Below are 20,273 nucleotides of genomic sequence, written 5' to 3'. Positions count from 1 at the left end.
GAGCTGTATGTGTAGTTGACTTACTGTTGTCGGTGAGTTGTATGTGTAGTTGACTTACTGTTGTCGGTGAGCTGTATGTGTAGTTGACCTACTGTTGTCGGTGAGCTGTATGTGTAGTTGACCTACTGTTGTCGGTGAGCTGTATGTGTAGTTGACCTACAGTTGTCGGTGAGCTGTATGTGTAGTTGACCTACTGTTGTCGGTGAGCTGTATGTGTAGTTGACTTACTGTTGTCGGTGAGCTGTATGTGTAGTTGACTTACTGTTGTCGGTGAGTTGTATGATGTTGAAGCAGGAGTCGTACACCTGGATGCCGTTGAGGCCGACATAGTACTGGTCTCCCCATGTTGTGAACAGCTGCAGCTGGTAGATGACTGATCGGGTCAAAGACAACAACCACTGAGACTAGATGAGAGAGATTAGGTTGGGAATGGAGATATGTCACCTCTCTATTGCAGTGGCCTTTTCACATTCATTTGTCAGTGGCATTTAGAAGTTAAAGGTTCTCATTTAATGAGAGATCGTCTTCATCAATAGCGACCAACTATGTTTGAAGGATGTCTAACACTCATCAACAATGGTAACCAGCACCCACTCAAGGACATCTCACATTTGTCAAACAGAGGAACCAGCACCTATTCAAGGACATCTCACACATATCAACCACATTAACCAACACTCTTTCAAGGACGTCTCACATTCGTCAGACATAGTGACCACCACGCTTTCAATAACGCTTCACATTTTCTTCCAAGAACATAACCACTATGCGCTAAGGATCTCTCACAATGCGTCTGATTGGTACGTGAACACTTTCTGCTAAAGGATACATCCACAGGGCATCTGCACCACCTCGTACGATATACTGGAGTCCACGCCTGCCGAGCTGGAGACAAAACATCATGGAATAAGTGAAGGAATACTGTTACACCATTGTGATAATAATGTAGCTACATCAACTGATGTGTCCATCTAGCAGCACACCTGATGCCTGTCTAACACTCACCTGGAGGACTGTGGGTAGCTGTTCTGGGGCCGGTGGGAAGTGGACAGGCTGACTTCCTGGGCAAAGTCAAAGTGACAGTTTCCTGGACCCTTCCTCAGTAAGTAGCCCTCATCAGGAGACACCTGCTTCCCGTTGATCCTGACGTGCATCACTTTGGCCTGGACACAAAGCATTTCACGAATTATCCTCTTGTCGTTCAGTTCTGACCCAAGTTCGCTCAGTACTGACCACCAAGTTCCCCCATACTGACCCCTAAGTCCTCCCCACATTTTCCAATAAACATCAAATTAACCCCAAAGTCCTCAATAGATTTCAAGTACTGCTGCCCTCTGGTCTCCTCCAGTACTGCCCCTTCTAGTCTCCTCCAGTAATGGTCCCTCTAGTCTCCTCCAGTAATGGTCCCTCTGGTCTCCTCCAGTACTGCCTCCTCTGGTCTCCTCCAGTACTGCCCCCTCTAGTCTCCTCCAGTACAGCCCCCTCTAGTCTCCTCCAGTACTGCCCTCTGGTCTCCTCCAGTACTGGTCCCTCTAGAATCCTCCAGTACTGGTCCCTCTAGTCTCCTCCGGTACTGCCCCCTCTAGTCTCCTCCGGTACTGCCCCCCTGGTCTCCTGGTCTCCTACAGTACAGTACCCCTCTGGTCTCCTACAGTACTGCCCCCTCTGGTCTCCTCCAGTACTGCCCTCTGGTCTCCTACAGTACTGCCCCTCTGGTCTCCTCCAGTACTGCCCTCTGGTCTCCTCCAGTACTAACCCCTCTGGTCTCCTCCAGTAGTAACCCCCTAACCCCCCTGTAACCGTCTCCTCCAGTACTAACCCCATTACTTACGCCTCTGTAGGTGTCCTCAGGTGTCTTGTTATAGTTCCAGATGCGGATGGCTGATACAAGCACCTGCTGGTCAAAGTTGATGGTGATGGTGTGGCTGTTTCCTGGTGTGAAGGGGATTAGCCACATATTCTCGTCAGACAGGGTGATGTTGTTGCCGTTGATCAGTCTGCAGTCAGAGATAGAGACTGTTGAACACTTTGAACAGGCCTCCCGCATTCCAAACTCTAATTCCCCCACTTTGTCAGCATTTGTTTCACAATTTTAGTCCACCATTATAGTAAATACTGTCAGCAGCCAATGTTTGGAGTGATGTACAGGGCAAGCTCCCATATCCAGTACAACCCACGAGTGACTTATAACTCAGACTGAGTTCAAGAGAAAGATTGACCTACTTGTCCAGTGTCCTGTCATCCCGTTCATGTCCAGGCAGACAGTGCAGATCACGGGGGTTGGCAACCACCATGGACATCTTCAGTGGAATCGGTTCCCCATCCTTGTCTGCAATCTCCAGGCCAGACAAACCCAGGTAGTGCATGTCTCCCCATGTGGCAGTGAAATCGAGTTCTAACCCTGCAACATCAGTATATATACACTATAACAATCACATATAGCGAACAGTGATGTTGAGTTCTAGCCCTGCAACATCAGTATATATACACTATAACAATCACATATAGCGAACAGTGATGTTGAGCTCTAGCATTGCAACATCAGTATATACACAGTCAGATTATATTCAGAAACGCCATATCCTGCAGATTCTCATGAAAGAAGCAACTTGTGACTTACTTTTGGTCTTGTAGACAACCAGATCTCCATCGTAGGTCACCATGCTGGTGGTTGGTCTCGGAGTAGTCTGTTGCTGCTTGAGGAGGCCTCCTGCTGCCCGTGTGAACGGCCGCTCCTGCACAGCAGATCAGAGATGAGGCAACACCAGTTATAACAAACAGACCCAACTGGAATGTTTCCTTCTTCAGTCTATCCAGTAACAGTGATTTCATTGTATTTCACTGCCATTTCTCCATAGTGAGTAGATATAAGATGGAATATGCCATGACACACAACCAGGCAATTCAGCCTGAAACCATTACCCTTGGTTAGGGAAAATCTGTGTCTACCACAACCTCCACAGATCCAAATCCCCTGCCCCACTCAGGAGGAAACAGTGAGTTTCGTTTAACACTGCCTTCAACAGTATTTCAGTTACGACCATCAACTTCACGGCAGACTCATGTGTATCCGGTCTTCAGTAGTGGCCACAAGCATTGACATGAAGCTAACAAACCTTGAGACATGATTTACTACTTGAGTATTGTTTCCATATGTAATGCCATTCATAGCTGAATATTTAGCTGATGTCCTAGCTAGAGGTAATGGTGCTCACATCATTGTCGGCTGTGCTGGGCCTCTCGAAGGGGACATCTTCCTCGTCATCACTGAGCATGTCTCCATCGTATGCCTCGTCATTCTTTGACACCTCTTCAAGGATACCCTCATCCATTGTGAACAGAATTGTCTGAAATATATCAAACAGTTGTATCCTGTAGGGGATTGATCAACTTACAACCCAACTGTAGATAGCTGCTCTGGCACTCACCAAATACATAGCCACTCCATCTTAATGGAGAATACGCCAGGTTAACACAACAAATTAAAGGCTCTTGCTCTAATAGAGACTCCGCAAACTGCTAGCCCTATCGCAGCAACCTGTAAATGATGAACATGAGCAAAGCCAACTGGTGACTAAAATAGTGATCATGACTAAATCAGTATGGTTTGCCCAGTATTGTAACCAAGTATTGTAAACCAAGTCTGACCACATGATCCAACTCAGTTGTGTTTTATACTGACTGAGTTTAGTTTTACGCCGCTTTTAGCAATATTCCAGCAATATCACGGCTGGGGACACCAGAAATGGGCTTAACACATTGTGCCCATGTGGGGAATCGAACCCTGGTCTTCGGCGTGACGAGCCAACGCTTTAACCACTAGGCTACCCCACCGCCCCAGTTGTGTTTTATAACAAGCAATACAGTGATGTGGACCTGCATACCACCAATGTCTGGCACTGGCAACTGTGTTACATTTTGTTGTACTCACATCTCCGAAGGCCTCTGTTCCCCCCTCCACGCCGCCACACGCCCGAGCGATCTCTCCTTTAAACACGAGCTGCTTGTCCAGGGTCATCGTCACATCCTTTGCACCCCGGTAGGAATGGATGCGGGACTTGTTGTAGTTCTACACAGGAGAGGGAACTTCTAAAGTAACTCAAAACTTGTTTTGCCTTTTTCATTTTTTATTCAACAATTTCGAATTTTTAAAGAATTTCGTGTCAATGATAGTCATGACCAAACATTATTTCCATTAGGCATGTTTCCTGATCATGGCAATCCAAGCCAGGATGACTTACCTAGATCCTGATCATGGCAATCCAAGCCAGGATGACTTACCTAGATTCTGATCGTGGCAATCTTGCAGGATGACTTACCCATATCCTGATCATGGCAATCCAAGCCAGGATGACTTACCCAGATCCTGATCATGGCAATCCAAGCCAGGATGACTTACCCAGATCCTGATCATGGCAATCCAAGCCAGGATGACTTACCCAGATCCTGATCATGGCAATCCAAGCCAAGATGACTTACCTAGATTCAAATCGTGGCAATCTTGCAGGATGACTTACCCAGATCCTGATCATGGCAATCCAAGCCAGGATGACTTACCCAGATCCTGATCATGGCAATCCAAGCCAGGATGACTTACCCAGATCCTGATCATGGCAATCCAAGCCAGGATGACTTACCCAGATTCTGATCATGGCAATCCAAGCCAGGATGACTTACCTAGATCCTGATCATGGCAATCTTGTAGGATGACTTACCCAGATTCTGATCATGGCAATCTTGCAGGGTTTCTCAAAGGTCATAAACACTTTGTGGTCACCAGATGGGGTGAATGGCGCCAGCCACATGTGCACATCGTCCCGCGTTCTGTTAACGCCGTCGATGATGTTGGTGATGACTCGAGGGTCTTTGTGGTAATCAGGAAGCTCATTGATGTCCTTCGGTTTGGCTGAGATCTGAAGAATGATTGGTGAAATGGTGTTACTGCTGCAGAATTACTGACGGATGATGATGAAATGAAGCAGCAATGTAGTGGCTTCAAACAGCATCTGCATGTTTCTGTGTTATCTCATTGTTGTAAGAGATGCTAAAACAACACAATGATTAACAATGATTCTTGCATGAGTATGGTGTGGACAGCCCATTCATGACCAGACTTTGATAAATGTGACTGTGAGATATAGAGACATGTGACTGTGAGATATAGAGACATGTGGCTGTGAGACATAGAGACATGTGACTGTGAGACATAGAGACATGTGACTGTGAGACATAGAGACCTGTGACTGTGAGACATACAGACATGTGACTATGAGATATAGAGACATGTGGCTGAGACATAGAAACATGTGACTGTGAGACATAGAGACATGTGACTGTGAGACAGAGACATGTGACTGTGAGATAAAGAGACATGTGACTATGAGACATAGAGACATGTGGCTGAGACATAAAGACATGTGACTGTGAGATATAGGAACATGTGACTGTGAGATATAGAGACATGTGACTGAGGCATAGAGACATGTGGCTGTGAGATATAGAGACATGTGACTGAGGCATAGAGACATGTGGCTGTGAGATATAGAGACATGTGACTGTGAGACATAGAGACATGTGACTGTGAGACATAGAGACATGTGACTGAGATATAGAGACATATGACTGTGAGATATAGAGACATGTGACTGAGACATAGAGACATGTGACTGTGAGACATAGAGACATGTGACTGTGAGATAAAGAGACATGTGACTATGAGACATAGAGACATGTGACTGTGACATAGAGACATGTGACTGTGAGACTTCGAGACATGTGACTGTGAGATATAGTGGCATGTGACTGTGAGATATAGTAACATGTCTCTGTGAGACATAGAAACATAAGACTGCAAGACATAGTGACATGTGACTGAGACAAAGATACATGTGACTGTGAGACTTAGAGACATGTGACTGTCAGATATAGAGACATGTGACTGTCAGATATAGTGGCATGTGACTGTGAAACACAGTAACATGTCTCTGTGAGACATAGAAACATAAGACTGCAAGACATAGTGACATGTGACTGTGAGACATGTGCTACCCTGACCTGTTTGATGGTGACAGGTTCTCCCTTGCTGGAGAAGATGTCGATGCCGGTGAGGCCAACATAGTGCTGGTCCCCCCACGTGGTCTTGATGTTCAATACCAGCTCCTGACCATAGGGCAGCTCCGGGATTACAAAATCCGTATCCCTTGCAACAGAACATTGTGGTTGAATTCAGAATAGTTCACACGAATATCTGTCATAACAGTCAAACCACAAAATATGTCCTACCTCTACCATGGAACCCACACAAAGGAAATACAGGTCCTACCAAACTCAATATAAATAGTTTCTATTCACTGACAATTGTAAAGGTTCTGGAAGATTATCAGTACAATCAGTAAGCTCTATAATACATGGCAAATCTACTTCTAAACAGCGTGTACTCACTGATCAGCATCTTCCTGGGCAACAGTTTCACCAGCTGTTTCTCCATCTTTCCTGATGCCACTCAAGTACTCCTCCATTGCTCCATCTGCCAAACAGTTGGATAGAATGAATGCAGAAACAATGTCTCATCACATTACATGTAGTGTCTTAATCCCTGCTGCGGACAGTGGATGTTGGTTTTGTGGAATAACATTTCTCAGTGTTGTCTTTACGTGGGAGGGACTTCTACAATGACAAACATCATAAACCACACATCATAAACAGGCTGTCTGGCCAAGGATCATAATCAGCATGAACCCGACTCTCACCTGAGAGAACCCATATTAGTGCAGCCACTTACCCCCCATGTCTATGGACAAGCGGCCACGCTGCTGTCTGTTGAACAGTGACAGAGACCCCCACTCCTCCTCCAGGTTGTCGTGTGACGCCCGCCACCGGGCGCGGTTATTCTGTATCCTCGTCATGGGCATGGCCTGGTCTTCCGCCTCAGCTGCTCAACACAAAGAGATGGAGAAGTAGGAAATGGGGGCAGGATGGGTGAACACAAGTTAACGGCTCACTGGTACCAACTCCAGGTCTCTTGCTGCAGATAAATTTGTTGTAGATTCGGGCCATAACTGGCTATCACTTATCAAAAGAAATGTGATATTTTGAGAATTCTGACATTAAACTATTGTGAGGTCACTATTGTCAAAGCAATACCACACAAAAGTGTTATGCAGTGTTTATATTTACAAACTTTATCACATCCATCAGACAGCACTCAACATAATCAAAGTATCCTTTGTAGCTGTGAAATCTGCATATTATAGTGTGAACCTCCTACCTCTCTCAGCAGATGGGGAAGCAGCTGTACTTTGGTTGCCATCTTTGTCCAGGACTGTAGTGAGGTGGTCGACTCTGTACAGAAGACATCCACATCCATCAAGTATGGATACACATGCTCAATGACCAAGTCCCATGTTTACCCAGGTATTTTAACAGCTTAGACATTTTGTCTCAGTCCACAGTGCTGATGGTCTAAATACTACCATGACATGCTGATGGTCTAAAATGTACCCGACAAACACGCCAGAAACAGCTTTTGCAATATGGAAGCCTAGGTGGCCAGTAGAAAACTGGATTTAAACCTCTTGAGTATATTCAGCAACATGTGATATTTTAAAGCCAGGACTTGCACTCAGTTGTCTGAGACTCACAGCATTGGATACAGTAAAATCACATCACTTCATGCAAAAGGACTCTTGAGATTGCCATGGGATTACTACAAATGTCCACCTCTGTTCTACATCATAAACAACTGTAGTCATAAGATAAAATCTTTCTACATCACAGACCACACAAGACTGCTAAATAATCTATGATTTCAATAATCAGCTTTTCTAAAATTGTTAAGCACTGAGCCTTGACTTATTTTTTCATATTACTTTAGTTACTATTAAGTCAATTTTAAATGTGTGAGTTTCATTCGTGTGTAGTTAGCCAATCAAACAGTGCACAGTTCTTTCATCAGGTGAAGTGAGTCCTATAGTTAGCTATCATCTAGTATGTGAGGCTGTCAATGAGTGAAGTAAGGTTACACTGTGTCAGCTGGTGATGGTAACTGTCTTTAACTGATCCAATATTGCTTATGAAATTTACTGATAGTACTCATTACTAAACAAGAATATTTTGACAGTTGAACTGTAAAGCCACGGAGCCAAGCCACAGATCCAAGCAGCGGAGACAAGCCGTGGTTCCATGGAGCCAAGCCACAGAGCCAAGCAGGGGGAGACTTGGTACAGGCGGGGCTCACTACAAGGAGGTCTGGTCACAAACACCAAGCTTTATCTACTCACTTGTACAACGAAGAAGGCAGTCTAAAGTGTCATGTGTCATGTATCATCAGTGTCAGAAGAGTAATGCAACCTGATAGTGTAACAGTAGTCCATTTCATGTTACCTCATGACAGTATTGTATGTCATGATACCTCATGACAGTATTGTATGTCATGTTACCTCATGACAGCATTGTATGTCATGTTATCTCATAACAGTGTTGTATGTCATGTTACCTCATGACAGTACTGTATGTCATGTTATCTCATAACAGTGTTGTATGTCATGATACCTCATGACAGTACTGTATGTCATGTTACCTCATGATAGTGTTGTATGTCATGTTACCTCATGACAGTACTGTATGTCATGGTACCTCATGACAGTGTTGTATCTCAAGTTACCTCATGACAGTGTTATATGTCATGTTACCTCATGACAGCGTTGTATGTCAAGTTACCTCATGACAGTATTGTATGTCATGTTACCTCATGACAGTATTGTATGTCATGTTACCTCATGACAGTGTTGTATGTCATGTTACCTCATGACAGTACTGTATGTCATGTTACCTCATGACAGTGTTGTATGTCAAGTTACCTCATGACAGTATATGTTACCTCATGACAGTATTGTATGTCATGTTACCTCATGACAGTATTGTATGTCATGATACCTCATGACAGTGTTGTATGTCATGTTACCTCATGACAGTGTTGTATGTCAAGTTACCTCATGACAGTATTGTATGTCATGATACCTCATGACAGTATTGTATGTCATGTTACCTCATGACAGCATTGTATGTCATGTTACCTAATGACAGCGTTGTATGTCAAGTTACCTCATGACAGTATTGTATGTCATGTTAGTATTGTATGTCATGTTACCTCATGACAGTATTGTATGTCATGTTACCTCATGACAGTGTTGTATGTCATGTTACCTCATGACAGTACTGTATGTCATGTTATCTCATAACAGTGTTGTATGTCATGATACCTCATGACAGTACTGTATGTCATGTTACCTCATGATAGTGTTGTATGTCATGTTACCTCATGACAGTACTGTATGTCATGGTACCTCATGACAGTGTTGTATCTCAAATTACCTCATGACAGTGTTATATGTCATGTTACCTGATGACAGTATTGTATGTCATGTTACCTGATGACAGTATTGTATGTCATGTTACCTCATAACAGTATTGTATGTCATGTTACCTCATGACAGTATTGTATGTCATGTTACCTCATGACAGTATTGTATGTCAAGTTACCTCATGACAGTATTGTATACTATACGACAGGATATTTTATGAATGTCCCAGTATACAAATCAGATCTTAGTTCTTCTTGACCAAGATCAGAGGACATTCCGTAATGGTTATGTCAGAATGACAGAATGATGTGACCAAGATATTGTGTCACTGTTACTGATCCACCTTTATCCCTGTAGGCCCCTTTATCCCTGTAGGCCCCTTTATCCCTGTAGGCCCCTTTATCCCTGTAGGCCCAACAGAAACCAACTAAAGACCACCAGCCGACAACAACACTGGAGCAGGCAGGCAGTGGGTGGATTGTTCAAAAGCTGGAAGCTCATAACTGCAAACTATGCATCGTGAACACATCTAATGCTGGTCTGTGAGGGGTGAAGCATGAATGGTCATAGTTTGCTGCTCTTGGTAAGGGGCTGACGGGGTTGTGTTGACGGAGTGAGTTGTGTACTGCTACTCTGTGCAGTGTATTAGTGATATGGACATCTCTGCAGATTGTGGGAGGAAAGTCCCGAGTGACGCCTTTGTCTTAGAACGCCATCTTGGTGAAAGGAATGTGGGGGTAAGAACCAGTGACTTGCAGATACTATCACAGTAAAGGGAAACAACCCCCTATCAACACAGTCTGCAATGTAAGCACACACAACAGCACAGTGAGCAAGGCCCGTCTGAGTCTAGTTGGCAGCAAGGTCTTAAATCTCTGTAGCCCTTCAAATGCTGCAAGCCACTATTAAGGTTACAACAATCTTAGTGCCCACATCATTATTGGCAAGTGTATCCTTGTCCAGGCTCAAACAGTATCAAATATTCAAACATCCCTACCTTGGACATCCTGACTTGACAACATTCATCGTACTATGTGTCTGTTCATCCTGTGGTAGAATGGGGTTGTATATGCCCAACAGAGTTGAGAATGCAAGCCCTATACTGCCCACTGGACAGCTAAGACTGCATACAACCCAATGAGCTGAGAATGCAATATGAATACAAACAGCTCCTTTGACCAGTGTCATAAGATGAGTCAATGGAGGCATGAACTCTCCGCCCACTTCCAGTGGAGCTTGGAATCAGGGAGTTCACTACTGAGTAATGTACAGTCATCCAATCCACAGCCTGTGTGTATCTCTCCTGCACTTGGCTAACAGGGTTCATCCGGTACAACACTCAACTCAAAAGCCAAAACACCATGCAAAGTTAGAACGGCACTGCAAACATTTGTGCAAAACAATCAAACAAAGCACACTGGCAGCACACAACACCAGCAGTGTTCCAAGTTAAGCATCACATCAAGGGGTCCATCTTGTAGCCTTATGTTAAACAGAATGATATACTACAGGAGGTAGCTTCAGGACCCCAGATCTACCTTAAGTTTGAACACTGGACAGGTGCCCCTGTGTGCGAGTGGGCAGATCTAGCATGCATGCTGTGACCAGACAGTGTTAGTGACACCACTCCCTATACCAACGTCTAGATAATCGGTCTACCCTGCTTGTGGCCACTCCCATCTCCTCCAACATAACAGTGTCGCTAGCATCTTGCCTTGACTTCTTCCCGGGCTTCCCTGGCTGGGGGGAGGGACTCTTCCCCTCAACGTGCCCCGCCCTGCTGGCTGGAGGACTCCTGAAGCGGTCTGTAACAGGTCATGAAGATCGCATATAATTTACATTATTCAGCATTATCTGCATAAAGATTACAGATGCAATACAATCTAGTTCTGTGAAATAGGTCACAACTGGCTTATACAGAAGGATATGAGAGAAGTGACTGACCAATGAAAGCTTAGTGACCATCAGAGACTGGAACCTGACTGGACAACATCACACTCCCTACCTTCCACATCCTCTGCATTCAGCCAGGTGGGCACATCCTTCTTCCTCTTTGACTCACTGCAACACAGACATGCACATGTAGGGGCACATGTTGGGCACATCATGGTGGCTCAAGTAGGAGCACATGCTAAGGGCATACAGATGCATGAAGTGGGGGCACATGGAGGTGTCATGTTTTACAATATTTTACTATGGTGGGAAAATGATTAGTTGTCGAGGTCAGGTGACTAGTGGCAAACTGGTACCGTGGCAGCACATGATGGCTGCACAACAATGTGACCAGTCCTTGATAGCAAGATGGTCATTAACTGCTTGATGGAGTAAGTGAGTGATTGATACTGTCAACAATATTTCAGCCAATTTATTGCATGTCATGGCATGTTCAGCATCTAACTAACTGAAAGAAAGATCCTTGAGTCAGAGTGCCTGACGTGACGGTCTCGGGGAACAGGGGAAGTATTGTTCTGGCCTACAAATCCCAAATACAATAATTTATCTAACTTAACTATGATTTGAAGAACTTTAGAATAATTTGTATTGTAATGCCATGTTCACTGGTTAGCAGTGTTGAAAAATCATAAAATAGTGTTGAGTTAGTATAATTCAACAGTGACGGTGCAGCTTCAACACACAGAATGTTACAGAATCCAAATGAATGGCTCCGTAGCTCAATGTGTTGTCAAGAGTGGTTAAACAAAGGGAGGCAACTGAGGGGTGAACGTTAGTATCCAGCTGCTGAAAGGTGGGGACGTGTAGACACAACACCACAAACTGAAAAAACTGCAACAATTGCAACAAATCTGTAGTCACACTGCATTACTGGTCTGCATGTTGCAACATGTTATGTAACCACTTTGGTCTGCGGGGATCCGGAGGTGGGATGCACTGGTTGACCAGGGATGACTCTTCATCGGGGGAGCTATACGGGCCATCACTGACGTCGCTGGAACAGACGCACCTGGAGGCTGTCATGTCAGGGGATGTGGGTGGACAGGAGTGAGTGAGTGGACGAAAGGAAGGGAGTAGAGTGAAAGGGTGGCAAATAAGGGGAAATTGGAAAGTGGGAGTTAAAGGGAGTGGAGAGAGAAAGGAGTGAGAAAGTTGGGGATAAAGGGAAAGAAAGTTGGAGATAAAGGGAGAGTAAGAGAAAGGGTGAGAAAGTTGGAGATAAAGGGAGAGTAAGAGATAGGGTGAGAAAGTTGGAGATAAAGGGAGAGTAAGAGAAAGGGTGAGAAAGTTGGAGATAAAGGGAGAGTAAGAGAAAGGGTGAGAAAGTTGGAGATAAAGGGAGAGTAAGAGAAAGGGTGAGAAAGTTGGAGATAAAGGGAGAGTAAGAGAAAGGGTGAGAAAGTTGGAGATAAAGGGAGAGTAAGAGAAAGGGTGAGAAAGTTGGAGATAAAGGGAGAGTAAGAGAGGGTGAGAAAGTTGGAGATAAAGGAGAGTAAGAGAAAGGGTGAGAAAGTTGGAGATAAAGGGAGAGTAAGAGAAAGGGTGAGAAAGTTGGAGATAAAGGGAGAGTAAGAGAAAGGGTGAGAAAGTTGGAGATAAAGGGAGAGTAAGAGAAAGGTGGAGAGAAAGGTGGAGCGAGCAAAGGAAGTATGAAACAAGAGAGAGAGATTAGGAGAGCGAAAGAGAGGAAGGAAAGATGTGGAGAATAAGAACTAAAGGACAGCCCAGTGACCAGGCCTTGGGAAACGTTCATAACACAGCATTGTACACAAATACAACCCTGCCAACACACTGCCTGTATACATCTACTGTCAGCTACACATTTACTATGTACCCATGGGTTCTGGATAATGCCAGCCTATAGTTGGAGGACATGAGGATGCCGATCAAACAATTAGGACATCACTGTGGGACATCCAATAGGTCCACCACCACCCTTACCTTATGTTCATGTCCTTCAGTTTCTGTAACATCGGTGTGTCATCACTGTCTCGAGGGAGGGGGGTTTTGCTGGGTGTGGCCCTCCGGGGAGAGGGTGAGGTCCCTCCCCGCCCATCCTCCAGTGGGGCAAGAGTCTTGGGTCTGGCTGGAGGGGGTTGGTCGGCAGACATGTTTGGGCTCTTTCTAATGGGCCCCAGAGGACTTTTGGGATCCAGACTAGAGAATATGAACATAAGATTCTTATTAATAGTTGCTGACACAACAGTGAAGGACATAATATTTCATAAATCTCACCCGTCAGTAAAGCTGAAACACTACTGTTATTTTAACATGTCCATGTCCAGAGCAATGTTTACACAGGTGAGGGAATAAAGGAAGGATGTAATCAAGGACAGGTAAACTTGGAGAAGTCGGGTTCTCACCTGTCACCGACAGACTGGGAGGTGTCAGTCTCGGAGTTGTGTCCGTCTAGACGGGCTGCCAGTCGTTTCGGCTTCCGCGGAGTCTTGACACGCCCCTTCTCAGGCATCCTTAGCCCATCTGGGGAAAACAAGAGTTGGTGCTCTTGATGTGTGCATCACATGGCATAGAGTGTCTTAAACTTAAGTCACCGGAATATTATCAAATTCTTAAGGCTAAGGACATTGTAATACTTAGATGTACACTTTACAATCTGAAAGAATGTCTGTGTATGAACATGCTAGACCTGCGACGAAAACGTCAAGAGTAGATATGATAAATTTAGGATGAAATATGGTGATGGTGCATAAGGTTGGTGAATGAGGTGAATGATTGTGACAGTGAATGAGGGAGGGTGAATGAAGTGAATCACTATGATGGTGGATAAGGACGAGTGAATGACTATGATGGTGGATGAGGACGAGCGAATGACTATGATAGTGGATGAGGACGAGTGAATGAGGTGAATGACTATGATGGCGGATGAGGACGAGTGAATTAGGTGAATGACTATGATGGTGGATGAGGACGAGTGAATGAGGTGAATGACTATGATGATGGATGAGAGTGGGTGAATGAGGTGAAGGACTATGATGGCGGATGAGGACGAGTGAATGAGGTAAATGACTATGAAGGCGGATGAGGACGAGTGAATGAGGTGAATGACTATGATGGTGGATGAGGACGAGTGAATGAGGTGAAGGACTATGATGGCGGATGAGGACGAGTGAATGAGGTGAATGACTATGATGGCGGATGAGGACGAGTGAATGAGGTGAATGACTATGATGGTGGATGAGGAAGAGTGAATGAGGTGAATGACTATGATGGTGGATGAGGACGAGTGAATGAGGTAAATGGCTGTGATGGTGGATGAGAGTGGGTGAATGAGGTGAAGGACTATGATGGCGGATGAGAGTGGGTGAATGAGGTGAATGACTATGATGGTGGATAAGGACGAGTGAATGAGGTAAATGACTATGATGGTGGATGAGAGCGGGTGAATGAGGTGAATGACTGTGATGGTGGATGAGAGTGGGTGAATGAGGTGAATGACTATGATGGTGGATAAGGACGAGTGAATGAGGTAAATGACTGTGATGGTGGATGAGAGCGGGTGAATGAGGTGAATGACTGTGATGGCGGATGAGGACGAGTGAATGAGGTGAATGACTGTGATGGCGGATGAAAGTGGGTGAATGAGGTGAATGACTATGATGGTGAATGAGGACGAGTGAATGAGGTGAATGACGATGATGGTGGATAAGGACGAGTGAATGAGGTAAATGACTATGATGGTGGATGAGAGTGGGTGAATGAGGTGAAGGACTATGATGGTGGATGAGGACGAGTGAATGAGGTGAATGGCTGTGATGGTGGATGAGAGTGGGTGAATGAGGTGAATGACTGTGATGGTGGATGAGGACGAGTGAATGAGGTAAATGACTGTGATGGTGGATGAGAGTGGGTGAATGAGGTGAATGACTGTGATGGCGGATGAGGACGAGTGAATGAGGTGAAGGACTATGATGGCGGATGAGGACGAGTGAATTAGGTAAATGACTGATGGTGGATGAGAGTGGGTGAATGAGGTGAATGACTGTGATGGTGGATGAGGGTGGATGAATGAGGTGAATGACGATGATGGTGGATAAGGACGAGTGAATGAGGTGAAGGACTATGATGGTGGATGAAGGTGGATGAATGAGGTGAAGGACTATGATAGTGGATGAGAGTGGGTGAATGAGGTGAGGGACTATGATGGCGGATGAGAGTGGGTGAATGAGGTGAATGACTATGATGGTGAATGAGGACGAGTGAATGAGGTGAATGACGATGATGGTGGATAAGGACGAGTGAATGAGGTGAAGGACTATGATGGCGGATGAGGACGAGTGAATTAGGTAAATGACTGATGGTGGATGAGAGTGGGTGAATGAGGTGAATGACTGTGATGGTGGATGAGGGTGGATGAATGAGGTGAATGACGATGATGGTGGATAAGGACGAGTGAATGAGGTGAAGGACTATGATGGTGGATGAAGGTGGATGAATGAGGTGAAGGACTATGATAGTGGATGAGAGTGGGTGAATGAGGTGAAGGACTATGATGGCGGATGAGAGTGGGTGAATGAGGTGAAGGACTATGATGGTGAATGAGGACGAGTGAATGAGGTGAATGACGATGATGGTGGATGAGGACGAGTGAATGAGGTGAAGGACTATGATGGTGGATGAGGGCGAGTGAATGAGGTGAATGACTATGATGGCGGATGAGGACGAGTGAATGAGGTGAATGACTATGATGGTGGATGAGGACGAGTGAATGAGGTGAATGACAGTGATGGTGAATGAGAGTGGGTGAATGAGGTGAATGACTGTGATGGCGGATGAGGACGAGTGAATGAGGTAAATGACTGTGATGGTGGATGAGAGTGGGTGAATGAGGTGAATGACTGTGATGGCGGATGAGGACGAGTGAATGCGGTGAAGGACTATGATGGTGAATGAGGACGAGTGAATGCGGTGAATGACTATGATGGTGAATGAGGACGAGTGAATGAGGTGAATGACTATGATGTTGGATGAGGACGAGTGAATGAGGTGAATGACAGTGATGGTGGATGAGAGTGGGTGAATGAGGTGAATGACTGTGATGGCGGATGAGGACGAGTGAATGAGGTAAATGACTGTGATGGTGGATGAGAGCGGGTGAATGAGGTGAATGACTGTGATGGCGGATGAGGACGAGTGAATGCGGTGAATGACTATGATGGTGAATGAGGACGAGTGAATGCAGTGAATGACTATGATGGTGAATGAGGACGAGTGAATGAGGTGAATGACTATGATGGCGGATGAGGACGAGTGAATGAGGTGAATGACTATGATGGTGGATGAGAGTGGGTGATTGAGGTGAATGACGATGATGGCGGATGAGAGTGGGTGAATGAGGTGAATGACTGTGATGGTGGATAAGGACGAGTGAATGAGGTGAATGACTGTGATGGTGGATGAGAGTGGGTGAATGAGGTGAATGACTGTGATCGTGGATAAGGACGAGTGAATGAGGTGAATGACTGATGGTGGATAAGGACGAGTGAATGAGGTGAATGACTATGATGGCGGATGAGAGTGGGTGAATGAGGTGAATGACTGTGGCAGTGAACAATGCTGGGTCATGGACACAAGGTGTAACTGAGGACTTTCTTTCAGGAAACCAACATCAATCATCACACACTGAGGAATGGTCCTTATTAGCAGGATTTTGTACAGGAAGACTATCAATTACAAAAGAGATACAGTGAAAGATCTGTTTGTTCTCTCAATGACACTGACTGACCAGCTCTACTATGACGGTCAGTGTTCACCGATATGATCCTAATACTTCCTGACAACAGGACACTGTCACTATAAGCCCTCTCGCTGACAAGCTGCTGATAACACACAGCTCAATAGGACCTTCCATAATCATAACACAACAGGAATTTAACTTAATTTATATCAGTGATTACAATTTCTCAGTAACGCTACATCTGACTTATTTCTAGAAGGACAACATGTATTCACAACATAAATTACTGTATAAGGAATATCAATCAGTAAGACTCTTGTAACGACCACAGTCTGTTTCTACGAGTGACGGAGGGAATGTGCTCCCTGGTCATGCTGGAACACGTATATACACAACTTACATCAGCGGTCCCTACAGCAACAAACCAGGACAAAATCCAGTGATAACCAATGTGAGGGAGTGACATGCACACTCTGTCAACACAACTAGGTATGACTGGAGTCAGTGAGCCGTGGTGAATGACTTTCTAACAAGACAGTGTTCAATAGACGGGGCGATTTGTGGCACAATGCCAGGAGACACTGATAGCAGGGTGGCAGTGTGTACAGTGTTGCTGGTGTGTAGTGAACCTGGTGGAGAGGGGTACCCTGACCCCAGCACACAGTCTGGTGGAGAGGGGTACCCTGACCCCAGCACACAGTCTGGTGGAGAGGGGTACCCTGACCCCAGCACACAGTCGGGTGGAGAGGGGTACCCAGAAGCAGCTACACTCTCATGCCACACAGTCAGATAACACCGGGTCTTACAACTCACAATGTACAATCTGATACAGAAATACTGTAGGCATTGTAAATCATTCTCTTTATGTATTTTCCTCCACATTCATTGCTGCAGCATATTATTCTCGATCTAGTCAGCTGCGAAGATCTTATTATCACAGCTAAACTTAGTGAGGGAGTTTTTCAAGACATGCAACTTACAGCTTATGATACAAACACAATGGTCTGAACACCAAAACAGATATACCTGGCTATATTTGTGTGATAGATCAGGGTGCACTTTTCTGTTCAATCTGTACATGGAAAGCAGCTCAACATATGTCCTGGGACTGAACACATCAGCTGCCCATGACCCACATGTCCACAAACATGTCCACAAACATGACCCACATGTCCACAAACATGTCCACAAACATGACCCACAAACATGGCCCACAAACATGATCCACATGTCCACAAACATGTCCACAAACATGACCCACAAACATGACCCACATGTCCATAAACATGTCCATAAACATGTCCCACAAACATGACCCACATGTCCACAAACATGTCCACAAACATGACCCACAAACATGTCCCACAAACATGATCCACATGTCCACAAACATGTCCACAAACATGACCCACAAACATGACCCACATGTCCATAAACATGTCCATAAACATGTCCCATAAACATGACCCACATGTCCACAAACATGTCCACAAACATGACCCACAAACATGTCCACAAAGATGACCACAAACATGTCCCACAAACATGACCCACATGTCCACAAACAGGGCCCACATGTCCACAAACATGACCCACATGTCCACAAACATGTCCCACAAACATGATCCACATGTCCACAAACATGTCCCACAAACATGTCCACAAACATGACCCACATGTCCATAAACATGTCCATAAACATGTCCCACAAACATGACCCACATGTCCACAAACATGACCCACAAACATGTCCACAAAGATGACCACAAACATGTCCCACAAACATGACCCACATGTCCACAAACATGGCCCACATGTCCACAAACATGTCCCACAAACATGACCCAAATGCCCACAAACATGACCCACATGTCCACAAACATGTCCCAAACACCTGACCCACATGTCCACAAACAAGACCCACATGTCCACAAACATGACCCACAAGTCCACAAACATGACCCACATGTCCCACAAACATGACCCACATGTCCACAAACATGTCCCACAAACATGACCCACATGTCCACAAACATGACCCACATGTCCATAAACATGTCCCACAAACATGACCCACATGTCCACAAACATGTCCCACAAACATGTCCACAAAGATGACCACAAACTTGTCCCACAAACATGACCCACATGTCCACAAACATGGCCCACATGTCCACAAACAAGACCCACATGTCCACAAACATGACCCACAAGTCCACAAACATGTCCCACATGTCCACAAACATGACCCACATGTCCCACAAACATGTCTTGTGACCCACATGTCCCACAAACATGGCCCACATGTCCACAAACAAGACCCACATGTCCACAAACATGACCCACAAGTCCACAAACATGTCCCACATGTCCACAAACATGACCAACATGTCCCACAAACATGACCCACATGTCCCACAAACATGACCCACATGTCCACAAACATGACCCACATGTCCCACAAACATGACCCACATGTCCACAAACATGTCCACAAACATGATCCACATGTCCACAAACATGACCCACATGTCCACAAACATGTCCACAAACATGTCCCACAAACATGACCCACATGTCCACAAACATGACCCACATGTCCACAAACATGACCCACATGTCCACAAACATGTCCCACAAACATGACCAACATGTCCACAAACATGACCCACATGTCCACAAACATGTCCACAAACATGACCCACATGTCCACAAACATGTCCCACAAACATGACCAACATGTCCACAAACATGACCCACATGTCCACAAACATGTCCACAAACATGACCCACATGTCCACAAACATGTCCCACAAACATGACCCACATGTCCACAAACATGTCCCACAAACATGACCCACATGTCCACAAACATATCCCACAAACATGACCCATATGTCCCACAAACATGACCCACATGTCCACAAACATGACCCACATGTCCACAAACATGTCCCACAAACATGAACCACATGTCCACAAACATGTCCACAAACATGATCCACATGTCCACAAACATGACCCACATGTCCACAAACATGTCCCACAAACATGACCCACATGTCCACAAACATGACCCACATGTCCACAAACATGACCCACATGTCCACAAACATGTCCCACAAACATGACCAACATGTCCACAAACATGACCCACATGTCCACAAACATGTCCACAAACATGACCCACATGTCCACAAACATGTCCCACAAACATGACCAACATGTCCACAAACATGACCCACATGTCCACAAACATGTCC

At 45.2% G+C, this 20,273-nt stretch overlaps 1 protein-coding gene across 2 annotated transcripts in view; it reads right to left on the bottom strand.

Annotated features, from left to right (window-relative positions):
* LOC124281397 (katanin-interacting protein-like) overlaps window positions 1-20,273 on the bottom strand; it is a 58,786-nt gene that overhangs the window by 7,413 nt on the left and 31,100 nt on the right. For both annotated transcript variants that reach the window (XM_046717431.1, XM_046717432.1), the window contains 17 exons: window positions 13,679-13,796; window positions 13,257-13,472; window positions 11,368-11,423; window positions 11,077-11,167; window positions 7,268-7,341; window positions 6,782-6,931; window positions 6,442-6,526; window positions 6,055-6,199; window positions 4,716-4,913; window positions 3,932-4,069; window positions 3,216-3,347; window positions 2,621-2,735; window positions 2,224-2,401; window positions 1,832-1,997; window positions 1,006-1,163; window positions 830-885; window positions 263-373 (listed from right to left, as the gene is read on the bottom strand). In XM_046717431.1, the coding sequence (XP_046573387.1) occupies window positions 263-373; window positions 830-885; window positions 1,006-1,163; window positions 1,832-1,997; window positions 2,224-2,401; window positions 2,621-2,735; window positions 3,216-3,347; window positions 3,932-4,069; window positions 4,716-4,913; window positions 6,055-6,199; window positions 6,442-6,526; window positions 6,782-6,931; window positions 7,268-7,341; window positions 11,077-11,167; window positions 11,368-11,423; window positions 13,257-13,472; window positions 13,679-13,796 (2,187 nt within the window). The remainder of the gene's footprint in view (window positions 1-262; window positions 374-829; window positions 886-1,005; window positions 1,164-1,831; window positions 1,998-2,223; window positions 2,402-2,620; window positions 2,736-3,215; window positions 3,348-3,931; window positions 4,070-4,715; window positions 4,914-6,054; window positions 6,200-6,441; window positions 6,527-6,781; window positions 6,932-7,267; window positions 7,342-11,076; window positions 11,168-11,367; window positions 11,424-13,256; window positions 13,473-13,678; window positions 13,797-20,273) is intronic.

The sequence above is a fragment of the Haliotis rubra genome, unplaced genomic scaffold, assembly GCF_003918875.1.
Source record: "Haliotis rubra isolate DU_JTF1 unplaced genomic scaffold, ASM391887v1 Scf284, whole genome shotgun sequence".
Lineage (NCBI taxonomy): Eukaryota > Metazoa > Mollusca > Gastropoda > Lepetellida > Haliotidae > Haliotis > Haliotis rubra.
This window is presented reverse-complemented; position numbering and strand designations above follow the sequence as displayed.